General features: G+C 50.5%; 1 protein-coding gene across 1 annotated transcript in view; it reads left to right on the top strand.

Annotated features, from left to right (window-relative positions):
• Positions 1-6,000, top strand: part of SRL (sarcalumenin) — a gene marked incomplete at both ends in the record, with an annotated part of 33,551 nt that extends 27,551 nt beyond the window's left edge. Inside the window, 3 exons of the mRNA XM_079719263.1 lie at positions 1,987-2,103; positions 3,093-3,326; positions 5,189-6,000. Of these exons, the coding sequence (XP_079575389.1) occupies positions 1,987-2,103; positions 3,093-3,326; positions 5,189-6,000 (1,163 nt within the window). The remainder of the gene's footprint in view (positions 1-1,986; positions 2,104-3,092; positions 3,327-5,188) is intronic.
• Between the last annotated feature and the right edge of the window lie 8,914 nt (positions 6,001-14,914).

Here is a 14,914-nt window from a genome sequence, read left to right as displayed (position 1 = left end):
TAGATTGAAATAGTATAGATTGAAAAATAAAAATCTCTTTCTTGATTTCCAGCCTCTCTAATTCCACTCCCAGAGACAGCTGCTGCTATGGTTTCTCATGAATACTTCCAGATACTGCTCTGCTTACATGAGCATATCCAAGGGTGTCTTTTCGTTTGTTTTACAAAGATGGGGTCACACCACACAGATGCTCTTTCTGGTCCTTGTGAACCCACCACCCTAAATAACATACCCTGCTGATGGACCACGGGGTGTTTGCCATGTTCTGTTTTTAAAGCGTTACAAACACTGCTATAAGTGTTTTGTATTTCATGGAAGTATATTTGTAGGATACATTTTTTAAAGAAATGCTGGAATTCAATATTTTGATAGTTGTTGCTCAGTTGCCTTAGGTTGTCCTCTGTGTACCCACAACAACAGGATAGGGTTCTTGTTGCCCCACAGCAAGGCCATTTTTAAGTGTCGCTTGTCTTGGAAACCTGTTAACAATGGCATCTAATTGCCATTTAATGGCTAGTGGTTTGCACGTCTCTTCCTATGTTAGTTGGCTGTTTCTGTATCATCTCCGCGATGTTCCCAATGGCTCTACAGCAGATGGGGTGTTGTAGGGCCTACATTATTCCTGCTTTACAGAAGGTGGACCGGAGGCCCTGAGAGATGCTGGGCTACTCAGCCCACACAGCTGGAATTAGGAGTGGTAACTTTCTCCTTCTTCCTTTTTTCTTCCTTCTTCCCTTGCAATCTTCTTCGGCAGGCGGCCCAGGGGGATGGTTTCTCTGTGGGGAGAGCATCCCAGTGTCGTGATCTCACTTTCCAGGCTCCCTCCTCGCCCCTCATCTCTCGCCAGTGCCAGGGCTCCTCTGTGCCCCTGGGCAGCCTCCTGTGTGACCTCCCTGCTGGGTCCCTCACTTGCAGCCTCCTGCGTGTGCCAGTGCCGCCCCCTGCTGCAGAGAGCGGGAACAGCAGCCGGCAAAGCCCGCTGGGGTGGTCTCGCGGGAGAGCTGGAAGGCCCAGTTCCCCTTGGCATGGCCTGGGCCTGGGGAAAAAGGCTTCTTGTAGGATCTCTGTGGCTGCAACTGGGGACTCCTGCCACCCCCAACCCCCAGCCCACCAGTCCCTTCCTGTCCCCGAGCCAGGGGTTGAGAACCCAGCAGTGCGAAGGACTCACTGAGTGTCTTTACCAGCAGGGAGGAAGGGGCATGGCCTGGTACCAATTTCAGGTAATAAATATGTGCTCTCCCCTCACAAGACACCAGCTTGGTCTCAGGGCTCAAGGAGGGGCTGTAAGTCAGCGGGAAGGAGCCTCTCACTGCCCCTTCCCTGAGCCCTGGAGAATTCTGCTTTTCCTGCTCAGGGACCCCAACTGGGGAAGCCCAGGCAGGGTGTACTCCCCAACATGGGACAAGAACCAGAGAACTGCCGAGTCAGCGCTTGGTCTTGGACACTGGCAAATGTGCCGTGGACTTTGGAGACTAATATTTGAGACTGGCCCTGGAGCCTGGCTTGGGCTGAGCCTGAGGGGTGTCAGGAGTTGCAGTGAAGGGGAGGCAAGCAGGGGACAGGCAGCGCCCGAGTCCAGACCATCCAAGGGTGTATTAAGCCTCTTCTGTATCCTTTGTTTGGTTACCAATTCAGATAGCGGCATTTCCGTCTCTCCCCGCATGGCTGCTCTCTCCTGCCCCTTTTATGAACCGTTCGCCTCCAGATCTGAACCAGGAGGAGTTGACTTCAATTGATCCCTCCCACTCTGGGGCCGGTGTGCTGCAGATCTGTGCATGGCCCAAATGCTGTCTTCCCATGTTCTCTAACTGGGTCATTGCACTAACATAGCATGAGATGTGCCCCTGAAGGTGACACGCTCTCTGGTCCAGGGTAGAATCCCACAACTCAAGATGGACTGTCTGGGACGCAGAGTGAAGAACCCTGTCCCTCCGCAGTAAGGAGCTTTGTGAGTTCACCTCCATGTCTCATCCCTGCTGCCCACAGATGGGGAAATCGCATCCAAGCCAATGGTGCTGTTCCTGGGACCGTGGAGTGTTGGCAAATCCACCATGATAAACTATCTCCTTGGGCTGGAAAACACTCGCTACCAGCTCTATACAGGTAACAGTGAGACTTTCTTGTGTGATTGTTGGTATTTTAGTGTCATATGTAAAAAGCATTTTGAAGAATGAAAACATTCAGGGGATGTAATGTACAGTACAGGGAATATAGGCAACAACAGTGTAATAACTTTGTGTGGTGACTGATGGTAATGAGACTTACTGTGGAGATAATTTCGTAATGTATGAAACTATTGAATCATTCTGTCATACACCTGAATCTAACATAATATTGTAAGTCAATTATACTTCAATTAAAAAAATAAAATATGACAGATTAAAAAAAGAAAAAAGAAAAATTAAAATACTCATACGTATCTTCAATATAATAATGAAGATTACATGCAGGAAACCAGCAGTTACGCCCATGTTCACAGAGCATTATTCACAATGGCCAAGAGCTATAAACAACCCAAACGTCCATCAATGGATGATGGATAAAAAACATGTGTTCCATCCATGCAGTGGAATATTATTCAGCCTTGAAAAGGAATGAATTTCTAATACATGCCACAGCATGGATAAACCTTGAAGACATTATGCTAAGTGAAATAAGCTAGACACAAAAGGACAAATATTGTATGAGTTCACTTATATGAGGTCCCAGAGTAGTCAAATTCATAGAGACAGAAAGTGCAGAAGAGATTCTAGGGGCGGGGGGTGGGGGAATGGGAGTTAGTGTTTGATGGGGACAGAGTTTCAGTTTGGCAAGATGAAAATATTCTGGAGATGGATGGTGGTGATGGTTACACAACAATGTGAATGTTCTTAATCCCACGGAACTGTATACTTAAAAATGGTTAAAATGGTACACTTTGTTATGTATATTTTATCACAATTGAATTAAAAGAAGCCACTAGGTTAGCAAACATAGTATCCAACGCCTGTGGCAAGCCCTCCATGAAACATCTTGCTTGTCCATGTCCTTGGTGGTGGATTGCTTCCCCAGAGATGACTGTGTTCCCTTTAACCCCATGCCTGTGTGTGCAGGCGCCGAGCCCACCACCTCCGAGTTCACGGTCCTCATGCACGGGCCCAAGCTGAAGACCATCGAGGGTATCGTCATGGCTGCTGACAGTGCCCGGTCATTCTCGCCCCTTGAGAAGTTTGGCCAGAATTTCCTGGAGAAGCTGATCGGCATTGAGGTTCCCCACAAACTTTTGGAGCGGGTCACATTTGTGGATACGCCAGGCATCATCGAGAACCGCAAGCAACAAGAAAGAGGTAATTTAACAATCGTTTCTGAGCAGCATGAGCGCTGTCTTAGAAAACTGTTAATATTTTAGACAGTGGATGGTAGGCGGACGTGGGAGAGGCTAGTGTTGTCCAAGACCAGGGGATGCATTCTTTGCTTCCAGCCCCTTCTTGTTGTCACTGTGGTGCCTCTTGGGTGTGGGGTACCTCATCCTTTTCCCTTCTCAAGGACCAATCAGGTTTGGAGGCCATCAGCATTTTCCCAAGGGGAAGCCTGGTCTTCTCTGTCAGGAGCTCCCTGAGGTCTGTGCTGGGGCTTAGCTGTCTTTGGGAGGCCCATGGTGTCCGGGTGATCAAGAGCCTGGACTCGTTGGATCCCAGTCCACATGCACTTGACCTCTGGCTAACTTGGATCTGGGTTAAACCTGACCTTCAACTCTTCCTAGTCCCAGTATCTGCTTTACCAGGCCTGCTTCAAGAGAAGCCTGTCTCAGACTTTCCAAAGCTCTGCTTGCCTTCAGGTGGCAGGGGAGCGCCACTTGGTGTCACTACGATGCAGGGCCGTCTGCAGAGATGAGTCATAATGGGGCATTTGTAGGAATATATGACCAGATGGTGGATCTCAGTTTATGGTTATAACCAGAACCCTGTTTTATAGCTAGTAATAATATTATCACTAATAATTATAATAATAAATTAATCTTTATTGCACTCCTATAATGCATAGGATAATTTTATTCATTACTGATTGATCACTGTAGAAACATTTCAAGACAGGTATTCCTAGTCCTCTCATTTTGGAAATAAATTGAAGGAATTAGAATGTATCAAGCTGGCTGTGTGACAGGCTGGCAGTTTTAGTTTGGTGCTTTCCTAAATTTATAGCAACATCGTAATCTTTATATCATCTTAGGTGTTACTGTTCTTCTTGTCATTTTGCAGCTAAAATGCTAAGGCTTAGAAGCATTTAATATTCAGCTGGCCAGTGGCAGAGCCCAAGTTCTAGTCCAGGTCTTGATGGCAGGTCCATGTTTCTTTCCCCTAAGTAAGGCACCTTCTCTTTTATTCCTTCTAATTCCCTGACATTTTTCCTTCAACATCTTTGCCACTGCCCAGATCTTTGCAGACAGTGGGAAAATCTCCATTTGGAAAAAGTGTTTTGCTTTCCTGGAGCCTTGGATTCCACTGTGGATTAAAACAAGGATCAGGCTGTTCTTTTTTTTTCCCCTGGCCTTGCCATGCGGCTTGTGGGATCTTATTTCCCCATCCAGGGATTGAACCCTCAGCCTCAGCAGTGAAAGCACGGAGTACTAACCACTGGACTGCCAGTGAATTCCCCAGGCCATCCTTTTTTTTTAATAAAAATAAATTTATGTATCTATTTATGTATTTTTGGCTGCATTGGGTCTTCGTTGCTGCCAGCAGGCTTTCTCCAATTGCAGTGAGCGGGGGCTACTCTTCCTTGTGGTGCACTGGCTTCTCATTGCGTTGGCTTCTTTTTGTTGCGGAGCACAGGCTCTAGGCGCACGGGCTTCAGTAGTTGTGGCACGTGGGCTCTAGAGCACAGGCTCAGTAGTTGTGGCGCACAGGCTTTGTTGCTCCGTGGCATGTGGGATCTTCCTAGACCAGGGCTCAAACCCGTGTCCTCTGCATTGGCAGGCAGATTCTTAACCACTGCGCCACCAGGGAAGTCCCCCCACCAGGCCATTCTTGATTGAGGGTTGACAAGGGACAGGAGATATGTAATTAATTCTTTAAAAGTCTTTAGAAACCCAGAAACTCCCTGATGCCGTTACTCCCTTCGAGCCACGGAGTGGTCTGGTTCTGGAAAGAGGGGCGAGGGGCTTGAGGTGGCGTCTGCCCAGCCTGACTTCTCGCTCCCTTTCCCCAAGGTTACCCGTTCAACGACGTGTGCCAGTGGTTCATCGACAGAGCGGACCTCATCTTTGTTGTCTTTGACCCAACCAAGCTGGACGTGGGTCTGGAGCTGGAGATGCTCTTCCGCCAGCTGAAGGGGCGTGAGTCCCAAATAAGGATCATCCTGAACAAAGCCGATAACCTGGCCATGCAGATGCTCATGAGGGTCTATGGGGCCCTCTTCTGGAGCCTGGCCCCGCTCATCAACGTCACGGAGCCCCCAAGGGTGTACGTCAGCTCCTTCTGGCCATATGTCTACAAGCCCGACACCCACTGGGACCTGTTTCTCAGGGAAGAGATCTCCCTCCTGGAAGACCTGAATCAGGTGATTGAGAACAGGCTGGAGAACAAGATTGCCTTCATCCGCCAGCATGCCGTCCGGGTCCGCATTCACGCCCTCCTGGTCGACCGCTACCTGCAGACGTACAAGGACAAAATGACCTTCTTCAGTGATGGGGAACTGGTCTTTAAGGACATCGTGGAAGACCCTGATAAATTCTACATCTTCAAGACCATCCTGGCAAAGACCAACGTCAGCAAATTTGACCTTCCCAACCGCGAGGCCTATAAGGACTTCTTTGGCATCAACCCTATCTCCAGTTTCAAGCTCCTGTCCCAGCAGTGTTCCTACATGGGAGGTTGCTTTCTGGATAAGATTGAGCGGGCCATCACCCAGGAGCTCCCCAGCCTCCTGGGAAGCCTTGGGCTGGGGAAGAATCCAGGTGCTCTCAACTGTGACAAAACAGGGTGTGGCGAAACCCCAAAGAATCGCTATAGGAAACCCTAGGTTGCTGTGTTGCCATTCTCGGGCTCCTGTTGGTGAATGAGCTTGTGTCCTAACTGTCTGAGAAGTCCTGGTTTATTAACCCTTTGAGCCACACTGGCAGGAACCGTTACGCATTGGAGATTTGGGAGTTAATTGAGGCCAGTTGGTGGGGTAAGGGGTGGGTCGAGGGGGGAGAGTGGAAACTGTGAATTGTGGCATGCTTGTCTTGTTGCTTCAATTAGGGACCTGACTGAGGCACGTCAGGCCACACCTGCTTTTCCTGGATCCCCTCTTGGAGGGACAGAGAGCAGCTCAATTCTAGTGTAAACTGGATTAACGAGCATCACATGAGCTAAAAGCAGCTGAAATTCCTTTTTCCCGGTAAGCTGGGAAACTAGAGATTTGAGTTCCGTAGGGCTGTCTACTCTAGGGCTGTCTGCTCTGTCCACGTGGCTGCCTTCCACACACAGTCTTCTGTTTGTCCCCAGCCCTCGGCTGCCTCTTGAGCTTGGGTTGGCTTCAACAGGAGCCAGTCTCTCAGGGTCTGAATCAACCTGGGTGTTGAGCCTACCCCCAGGCCTCTCCCCTGTTCCCCCAAGGGGTGCGGAACGATTCAGGATACCAGAATGCTAAGAGAGAACAAGAGTCCCCGGCTAGAAGGATCTGCCTCCCCCGGGCCATTTCTCTGGCATTGTTTTCTAAGCCAGCCAGGAAGCTCAGTCCCTTCCTTGGCCCCAAGAGGAGGGTGACTGTTCCATGCATTCAGGTAATTTACTTGTTGGAAGTGACTTCAGTGAAAGTCCCGGCAGGGCTCAGAGGGTTAATTGGTTTGCAGTGTGTCTTTGTCTATTGCATGTCTTGGAAAACTCAGACCCCAAAGGCTTTGGGTTTCAGAGGGGACAGTGGAGAGCTTCTTGCTGTTGCCACAGCTTCTCCGTGGAGACACTTGGCAGAAGATTCGTTCCTTCCTGGTTTTCATCACGCGGCTTTTCCTTTCCCTTCTTCTCCATTCCCTGATGCGCTGACACTCGAAACTCGGAGCAATTTCCCAGGAGTCAGAACCAGCACCAGCCACTTGGTGCTGGTGGCAACCTAGGCCTGACCTTCAGTTTCCCACCTGAACTTGATGCCGATACCCACCGAGCGCACATGGTAGGGGAGCCTGGCCTTCAAATACCAATGAGTGTGAATGTGTGTGTATTACGTTGTCCAAGAGAGATTAGGGAGATAACAGATGCCTGAGGGCACAGAGGAGGAGCTAGCTATGAGAGTCATGCCTGCCTGGCGGAGGGCAATGGGGATGGGGGACGGAAAGAAGAGCCTGGAGGGGACAAGCCTCTTGATGGCAAGTGGGTGGGTGAAGAGTCTAAGTCCAGGAGACCCTGGCCGGCCCGGCTGCCCCGAGGGCCTCCTCCTGCCGAGTGACAACTGAGCTGGCCCCTCCTGGGAGTGACCTGTCTTGGGGGACTTCACCAGGAGGACCCACCAGCACCAGGGGGTCACCAGGACCAGAAGGACAGTGAAGACGAAGCAGAGGGAGAGGTGCCCTGAGGATTAGGCAGTGGAGGCAAATTGGCAAATTGGTGTTCAGATTAGGCCCACATGGAGAACTGCAATCCCGGAATTCCTGTTTCTCAGAATGATTAGCACTCCAGCGAGTGCTGCATCAGAGGCTGCCTCTTTTGGCTTTTTGGAGGACCCGGGACCTCCCACAAGAAGACCAGTGGCCCCACCGCCACCAGGATGCTGTTTCTAAGGACAGAGCCAACCAGAGAAGCAAAGTCTGCCAGGGGCATCCAAGGAGCCTGGTGACCAGCACCTGGGGAGCTGCTTCCTTCTCATTAAAAGACAGCCCTGGCTTCATCTCCCATCCTTTGCACTCTCAAGGGGCTGCCCTCCCACTTTGCTCCTTAATGCCCCTTCTTGCCCTCGGCTACTCTTGGCATATGTTTTTCCCAGTGAACAAGGGGAAGAACAAGTGGAGAACTGGGCATTGTCATAGCTGCTGAGGTCACCACTGCTTTGGGGGAAGCAGCTGAAATGAGAAGAACATATTCATACAATATTTATATTTTCTGGGGGGGGCGACATTATCAGCGATCTTTCCCCCCTTTTCTTTTCTCCGTCCAGCTAACTTTTCTTACTCCTTCGGTTCCTCTGTTCACCCCTTGACTTCCCTTCTTTCTAACTTCCCGCAGGCTTGTCAACCAGCTGGGGCTTTAAGTGCTGTTTTGTGCCCCGCTCTGTGGAGGTGGATTTCGAGCAGAATTCTGACTCTTTGGGTGAGCGTGGGGGGTAGTGGGGAACTGGGGGGGATTCGGAAGCAGCGATTCCCCCAGGAGGAGTATCTGTGAACGTTTGTGCCTGAACAGTTGCTGTTTCTCTCCGAAGCAGAACCTTTCCAGTGCTCTTTCCATTCTGAGTTCATCAGGGAGAAAGTCTCAATAATAAAGTTCCAATCTCTCTTTAATGCCTCGTGCTTTCTCGTTGCCTCCAACCAGTGTAATCTCTTTTTCTTCCTTTTATCTAGTGGAGTGTACTGATTTTTATTGACTTTTAAGTTTTTTAAAGAGCAGTTTTAGATTCATGGCAAAATTAAGAGGAGGGAAGAGATTTCCTACATACCCCCTCCCCACACAGCCTCCCCCAATATCAACGCCCCACCGGACGGTACATTTGTTACAACTGACGAACCTACATTGACACATCATAGTGACCCCGAGTCCAGAGTTGACATTAGGGTCCCTCTTGGTGTTGTACCTTCTATGGGTTTGGACAAATGTACAATATGTGTCCATCTCTGTAGCATCATACGGAGTAGTTTCACTGCCCTAGAACTCCCTCCTGCTTCTGGCCTCCCGGTGTCAAAGGTGACTTGTTCCTTCAGCCGGCTCTGAAACTAAGGCTGTTGTACAATTGGAAACTTGAAGTAATACTCTCTCCTCATCACCTTGAATTTGTCATTTTCCCTGGCCTCTGCGGCAGTAGCCCTTTAAAATAGGAGTTATTGAAGCTTCTGTCCCACAGAGCTGGCCCAGGCGGTCACAGCATTTGGTCCATGCCCTCAACCACGCGGCTGCCCACCTGGCACCTGAGGCTCAGGTGGAGATGCTAGAGGTCAGGCCTGAACGTAAGGATGGTGCCTCCCCTTGGCTCCTGCAGAGAGTGGTGCCCCCACGGCGTGTCACACTCCTGCTGGTACCCGACTTCACGGAAACCCAAGCCGGTACCTGCCTCCCCGAGCCTGTGCCCTTCCCGCCACACCTTACTGTCCTGGCGTGAGCACGTTCCCAAAAGGAAGAGAACCGGGCCCTGGGGTGTTGGTGGGAGGTTGGGGATAAGCAAAAGGGGAGTGTGAGAGCTAACCCACGCCAGCACTGATGGGCTCACACCGGAGAGGATGCTGGACTCAGCGAATTCAGCGCGAGGCCGTCTGCTCTGGCTTCTCCTGAGATGGGGGCTGATCTTAAGGCAATGCCCTCCTCCCCTTGGCCTCCTCCCGATTAGGGGGCCCACACTCCACAGACTGATCAGCTGAGCAAACTGCTCTAACTAAGGCTGCTGCTGCCACCCACCCCACAAAGTCACTGGCCCTGCCCGTAACTGCAACTATCGTTTTCCCACGAATGGAAGAACATGGAGCTTTTCCCAGGAATAGGCAAGGTAGGTGAGGTCTGTTCTGAAGATAAATAAAACACATCAGACCCTGCTGGCATGTTCAAAATTGTGCTGTTTCACAAGCCTCATCCTACTACATTTACGTTGAGACTGCCGTTAGGATGATAGGGAAACAGAAGGGCAAAATGCAGAAAGCAAAATCAAAGACCATTCTAAACATAGCCTGATGTTATGAGGGATGTTGTGGATGGAGAGTCTACAGCGATGTGTATGTGTCCCTTGAAGATCTGGGGGTTACAGGGGCATCTATAAGGAGCATGCAAATGCATGCGTGTAAAGTCTGTGTGTGGGTGTGTGTCGGGCAGCAGATGCAGATGTCGAGAGGGTGTGCATTGTGTGTTGTGTGCAGAAGGTCCATGGGCAGTGGGGATGTCTGAGGTGGGGAGGTGGGCGTGGCTGTGAAGTAACTATGAACAGTGTGTGGATTTCAGATCATGGGAGCATGTGTGCAGGCAGATGTGTGTAGGGGGTGCCCAACCCAGGGTGGAGACCCAGGAAGATTCCACCCGAGGAGAACATCCCAATGGTCCCTGGGCTTTTCATGTGTCCCCCAGAGTCTGAGCCTTCAGACAACGTTACAAGCCAATTCCACTTTCTGTGACATTCGGCTCAAGCTTTTCCCAATCCAGGGAAGCTTGAATTTTTCCTTAGAAGACCATAAAGGCAATAAAAAAGAAGCATAAGAAAGACAAAAAAATGAGACTAGAGCAATGCAGCAAAGGTGGATTCAACAGGTTCTGAGGTATCCCCTGCGCCAACCTCTTATCCAAAGCATACAAAAATGACATGCATAAATGAGCATATTCTGTGTGTGCTTGCACTTTGGAACCCGTTCTCTGTTTTCCCATAAAGTCAGTGGGGAAGGGAAACAACTTCTAGAGTACCCCTTTGTGCCAGGAACTGGTCTATAGACCTATAGACATTACCACTCTTATACCTCAAGATAATGCAATAATTCTAACAGCTGTGTGCCAGGCCACACTGAGTGCTTTATGTACTTTATTTCTTTTCTTTTTTTTTTTTTTTGGCCAGCTGCTCGGCTTGCGGGATCTTAGTTCCCCAACCTAGGCCACAGCAGTGACAGTGCCGAGTCCTAACCACTGGACTGCCAGGGAACTCCCTGCCTTATTTCATTTAATCCTCAAAATAACCCCACAGGGAAGGAGCCATCCAGCACAGACATGAGCACAGGCTCTGGAGTCAGAGTGCTTGGGATTCGTCTTGGGCTCCACCACTTACTAGCTGGGCAGCCCTAGGCAAATGACTTAACTTCTCTGTGCTTCAGTTTCCTCACCCACAAAATGGAGATATTAATAGTCCCTCTCTGGACCGCGCACCGCGATGAAGAGTGGCCCCCGCTCCCCGCAACTGGGGAAAGCCCTCGCATAGAGACGAAGAACCAACACAGCAAAAAAAAAAAAAAAAGTCCCTCTCTCATGGGGTTGTTGAGGGGATTAAATGACTTAATGCAACATGCTTGAAATAGTACAGAGCCCACAGAAAGCATTCATAAATGTTATTACTATTATTAATCATACTTTACTAATGAGGAGACTGATGGTCAGAGCGGTTGGGATGATGGCCTGTGTATTTGGGAGGGCCAGAATTCTATCTGAAGTCTGACTTACCCTACAGGTCATGTTAGGTTACTTGCCCAGGGTCACATTTGGTGACACTGTTCTTTCTGATCCCTTTCCCTCCTCTTTACAAACTGGCAAAAACTGAGCATTGTCTGCTTTTTTTTTTTAATGTTTGGTCAGTACCTTGAAACTTGTTAATAACAAAAAATTATCATTTAAAAGTAATTTGCATTAAAAAGATTATTGAGGATTATTTCCTGAGCAACAACAAAAAAATATTAAAAGAAAAAAACCAAACCCTTAATTCCATTTCAATTTGATCTCTACCATAATCATCTTCTAAAGTAGATGGGGCAGGTATATTTTTTATCCTTAAATCCAAATCCAGCATGGGGAAACTGCATATCCAGAGAAGTTAAGTCCAAGTTCACCCTGTTAAAACATGACAAACCAAACTAAAAGGGCAGTTTTCTGTCCATCCCATTATTCTTTCTACTATATTCTATCACATTGACTTGTGCTAATCTGGAGCATAGGCCAAGTTATGATAGTACATTTTTTTGACACGCTAAAAAGAGTGATTTTGTCTTTGTGAGGAGTGCAAAAAATATTTGTTTGTTCTACTTCCATTTTCTCCAGGCTTCTGGATTTTTTTCCACCGCAACTTCAAAAGCCTAGGAATTCTTACATATTTATTCAGGCATAGTCTCTGCCCTGGGGAGCTAACAATCCAGTTAGGGATACAGTCATGGAACCCGAGTGACCAGGGAAGCCCTCTGGGATGAAGCGACCACACTTTCTAAATCATACATGGGGATACATGGTCTGGCAGAGGATTTTTTTCTCATTTGCAAATGTAATTATTTGAAAAGTCTGACCAATGCATATAGACTGTGTAATTTACTTAAGCATTTAATAGATTTCCTTTGTTGAGAATTCGTCTCCTGAGAATACTGAGACAGCCAGGGAGTTATGGAGCTTGGGAAGGGAGTGGAACGCTAGTTACACTTTGACGGATGGGAATTCTAGCTACACTTTGAGGGATGGGTGGGTTTGGAAGGTCAGAGGCCAGGGGGGTGAATTCTGGGGGAACATCAAGGGCCCAAACCCACAAAAAGGAAGACATCTGTGTGGCCAGTGAGGAATCAAGGTGAGATGAAGTGAATTAGGGAAAACTAGCACTTAAATGGAAGCCCAAGGAACCTGGGTTCGAGGCCACTCCATTTCTGAACAGAGAGGGCCAAAAGAAGCAGGGAAGTCTCTGCAGGCAGCAGCACTGGGGCTGACTGGAGAGGTGAGAGCTTAGCACCAAGGAGCCTGTTTCAGCTACCCAGATAGTGTCCACGGGCAATGCTCCTCTGACAGCGATCCATGGCCTGACGGGTGGGGGGGCACAAGGTTTCTGTCCTCCCTCGACGCTGACCCACTCCTAGGATCTGGGAACTAGGATCTGGAGCCTGGTAAGGAGGCGGCGGGAAGGAGCCCACCCCTTCATTCTGGCCCTACTTAGGAGCCCCCGTTGGGCCCTGGGCCCCTACCAGCCCCGGGGCAGAAGCAAATCTGTGTTCCTTCTCTGGACCCCTGTGACGTTTCGGTCACTCCAGCCCAGGTGACCAGGGCCAGCAGACAAGAGGACACGCAGGTCTGTGTGACCCGGGCCAGACGAGGACACGGGTGCTCCTGGCCCGCGGCCTCGGGTCTCAGATCATCCAGCGAGACGAGCTCCTGAGGGGGTCGGGGGCGGCTTCCTGCGCGGGGACGGGTCTCCCCGACCAGCGACCTCCGCGTTTGGGGGCCTCGGGCGCTGTGGTCCGAATCCTCACCGCGGCCAGGTCCAGTCCGAGGTCAACGCCGCGGCCGTAGGGCCTCAACCTTCGTCGGTGCACGACCCCTACCCCCCACCCCCGCCTTCCAGGGAAAACCGAGGCCCGGAGCAGGGCATTTCTGGACCAGGGTCGTGAGGGTGGGGGAACCCGGTTCCCGGCGCCGGAACTTGGTCTCGCCCCCTCAAGCCCGGCTCTTGACTCGCAAATTGTTATCCCCGAGAGGCTCCTCACCGCGACCCTGCGGAGGTACCGCCCCCGGCCACGGGGCCAGGTTCCGGCCGAGCCTCGCTCCGGCTGACCCTCGCTCGCGGGAGCGCGCCCCGCGTACGCGCCTCCGCTCGTGCCCGTGGCCGGGCCCCGCCTCCTCCAGGGCTGCGAGCTCCCGACAACGCTCCCGGGATCACGCATGCGCAGGCGCTTGGCGGCGCTTCCTGGGAACGCGGGCTCGGCTGAGCTGGGGCGGGCGGTGACTCAGCGCCGGGGGCAGGGCGGGGTGGGCAGCGGGGTCCCCTCCCTGCGGGGCGCAGGAGCTTCGCTCTGTCGGCCTTTACTGCCTTTTGAACGGAGGCTGACCTTGGGCCTGGCTGCGGTGCAGGCTCGTCCACCCAGCCGGCTCTGTGCGCGGTCCGACCGCTGGAAGCCCGGAGGGGCTCGGAAGTTTTCATTTGGGGTCGGGAAAGGCCTTGAACTTGCTCAGAGTTGTGGGGTGAAGCCACAGATTTCCGGAGGCATTTGGGGGACGTGAAGAACGTCAAAGGCAAATTGGTGCTGGCAGTTACTATGTTGTGGTTTTCACCTGCGGTCAAACCTCAGGTAAAACAGGAACTGATAATTTTAGGAGGTTATTCCACTTCCCTCCCCCCGCCAGAAATTCAGAGAAGCTGGTAAAGCTAGAATCCACATTGCCCTCTCTTCCTGTCCTTTAGGACAGAAACCCAGCCTTACCTTGCTCACTTTCTTCTATTTCTGGGTGACCGCAGGTGGGAAAGCACTTAGGGCAAATGAAACTTCAGATAAGGGGGCCATGGAGGGTGATATTATTAGAATGTCTTTCTTGTGGCTCCTGGGTTTTCCTGAGTCACTAATTTCAGGAGATAAAAAGGACTTCAGAGATTCTGTAATATCTCATAAAGTGGTCGTTAGCCTTTACTTGATGCATACCCAGCGACAGGGATCTCTATCCAGGGTCTTCAGACAGGATGCTGGTTTAGGTCCCTCTGCCTCAGATGCCCCTTCTTTTGCAGCCCTCTAGGCATCAAGTGTTTACTGGCTTCTGTGCTTGGACCCCTGTGCACACTAGAAATTGGGAAGGGACCTCTGTGGCTAAACCAGGGTTGGCCAGCTGCTTACTGAAAGTAAAGGGAATTTCTTTTAATTCCCTGAGTTTTCTTGGCTGTTGCTTTGGAGTGGAGATCATCTGGGTATCTAGTACCCTGGTGGCCTGAGAGGAAAAGGAAAGTCCTTTGGAAAGGGGTTAGGTGATTCCTGGGGAAGAATGCGTTGGTGTGTGGCTTAGCTGCCTCACCTGCCCTCTGCTCAAGGCAGCTCTACTTCCTTATATGCATCCCTTTCCTGGGTTTAACTTCACAGAATGCCCAGTGGTGGCGGGGAACTGTAGGACAAAAGAGCTATTCTTTTTACAAATGAGGAAGCTGAGGCCTAGGGAAGGAGAAACTGGCTTAGGATCACAGAGCCAGTGAGGAGGAGAGATGGGACTCAAATCCAGGTCTCCTGATCCCCAGGCCTTTTCCCACACTCCTTCACCCTGTATGTCAGGGGCCAGTAGAAAACAGACGGCATATTTCAATTGTGTAATTTGAGGCAGAGTGTAGGGAAACAACTATGGAGAGT

The sequence above is a fragment of the Hyperoodon ampullatus genome, assembly GCF_949752795.1.
Source record: "Hyperoodon ampullatus genome assembly, chromosome: 14".
In the NCBI taxonomy this organism is placed as follows: Eukaryota; Metazoa; Chordata; class Mammalia; order Artiodactyla; family Ziphiidae; genus Hyperoodon; species Hyperoodon ampullatus.
Note: the sequence above shows the minus strand (reverse complement) of the source record. Positions and strands in the feature narration are given on the sequence as shown.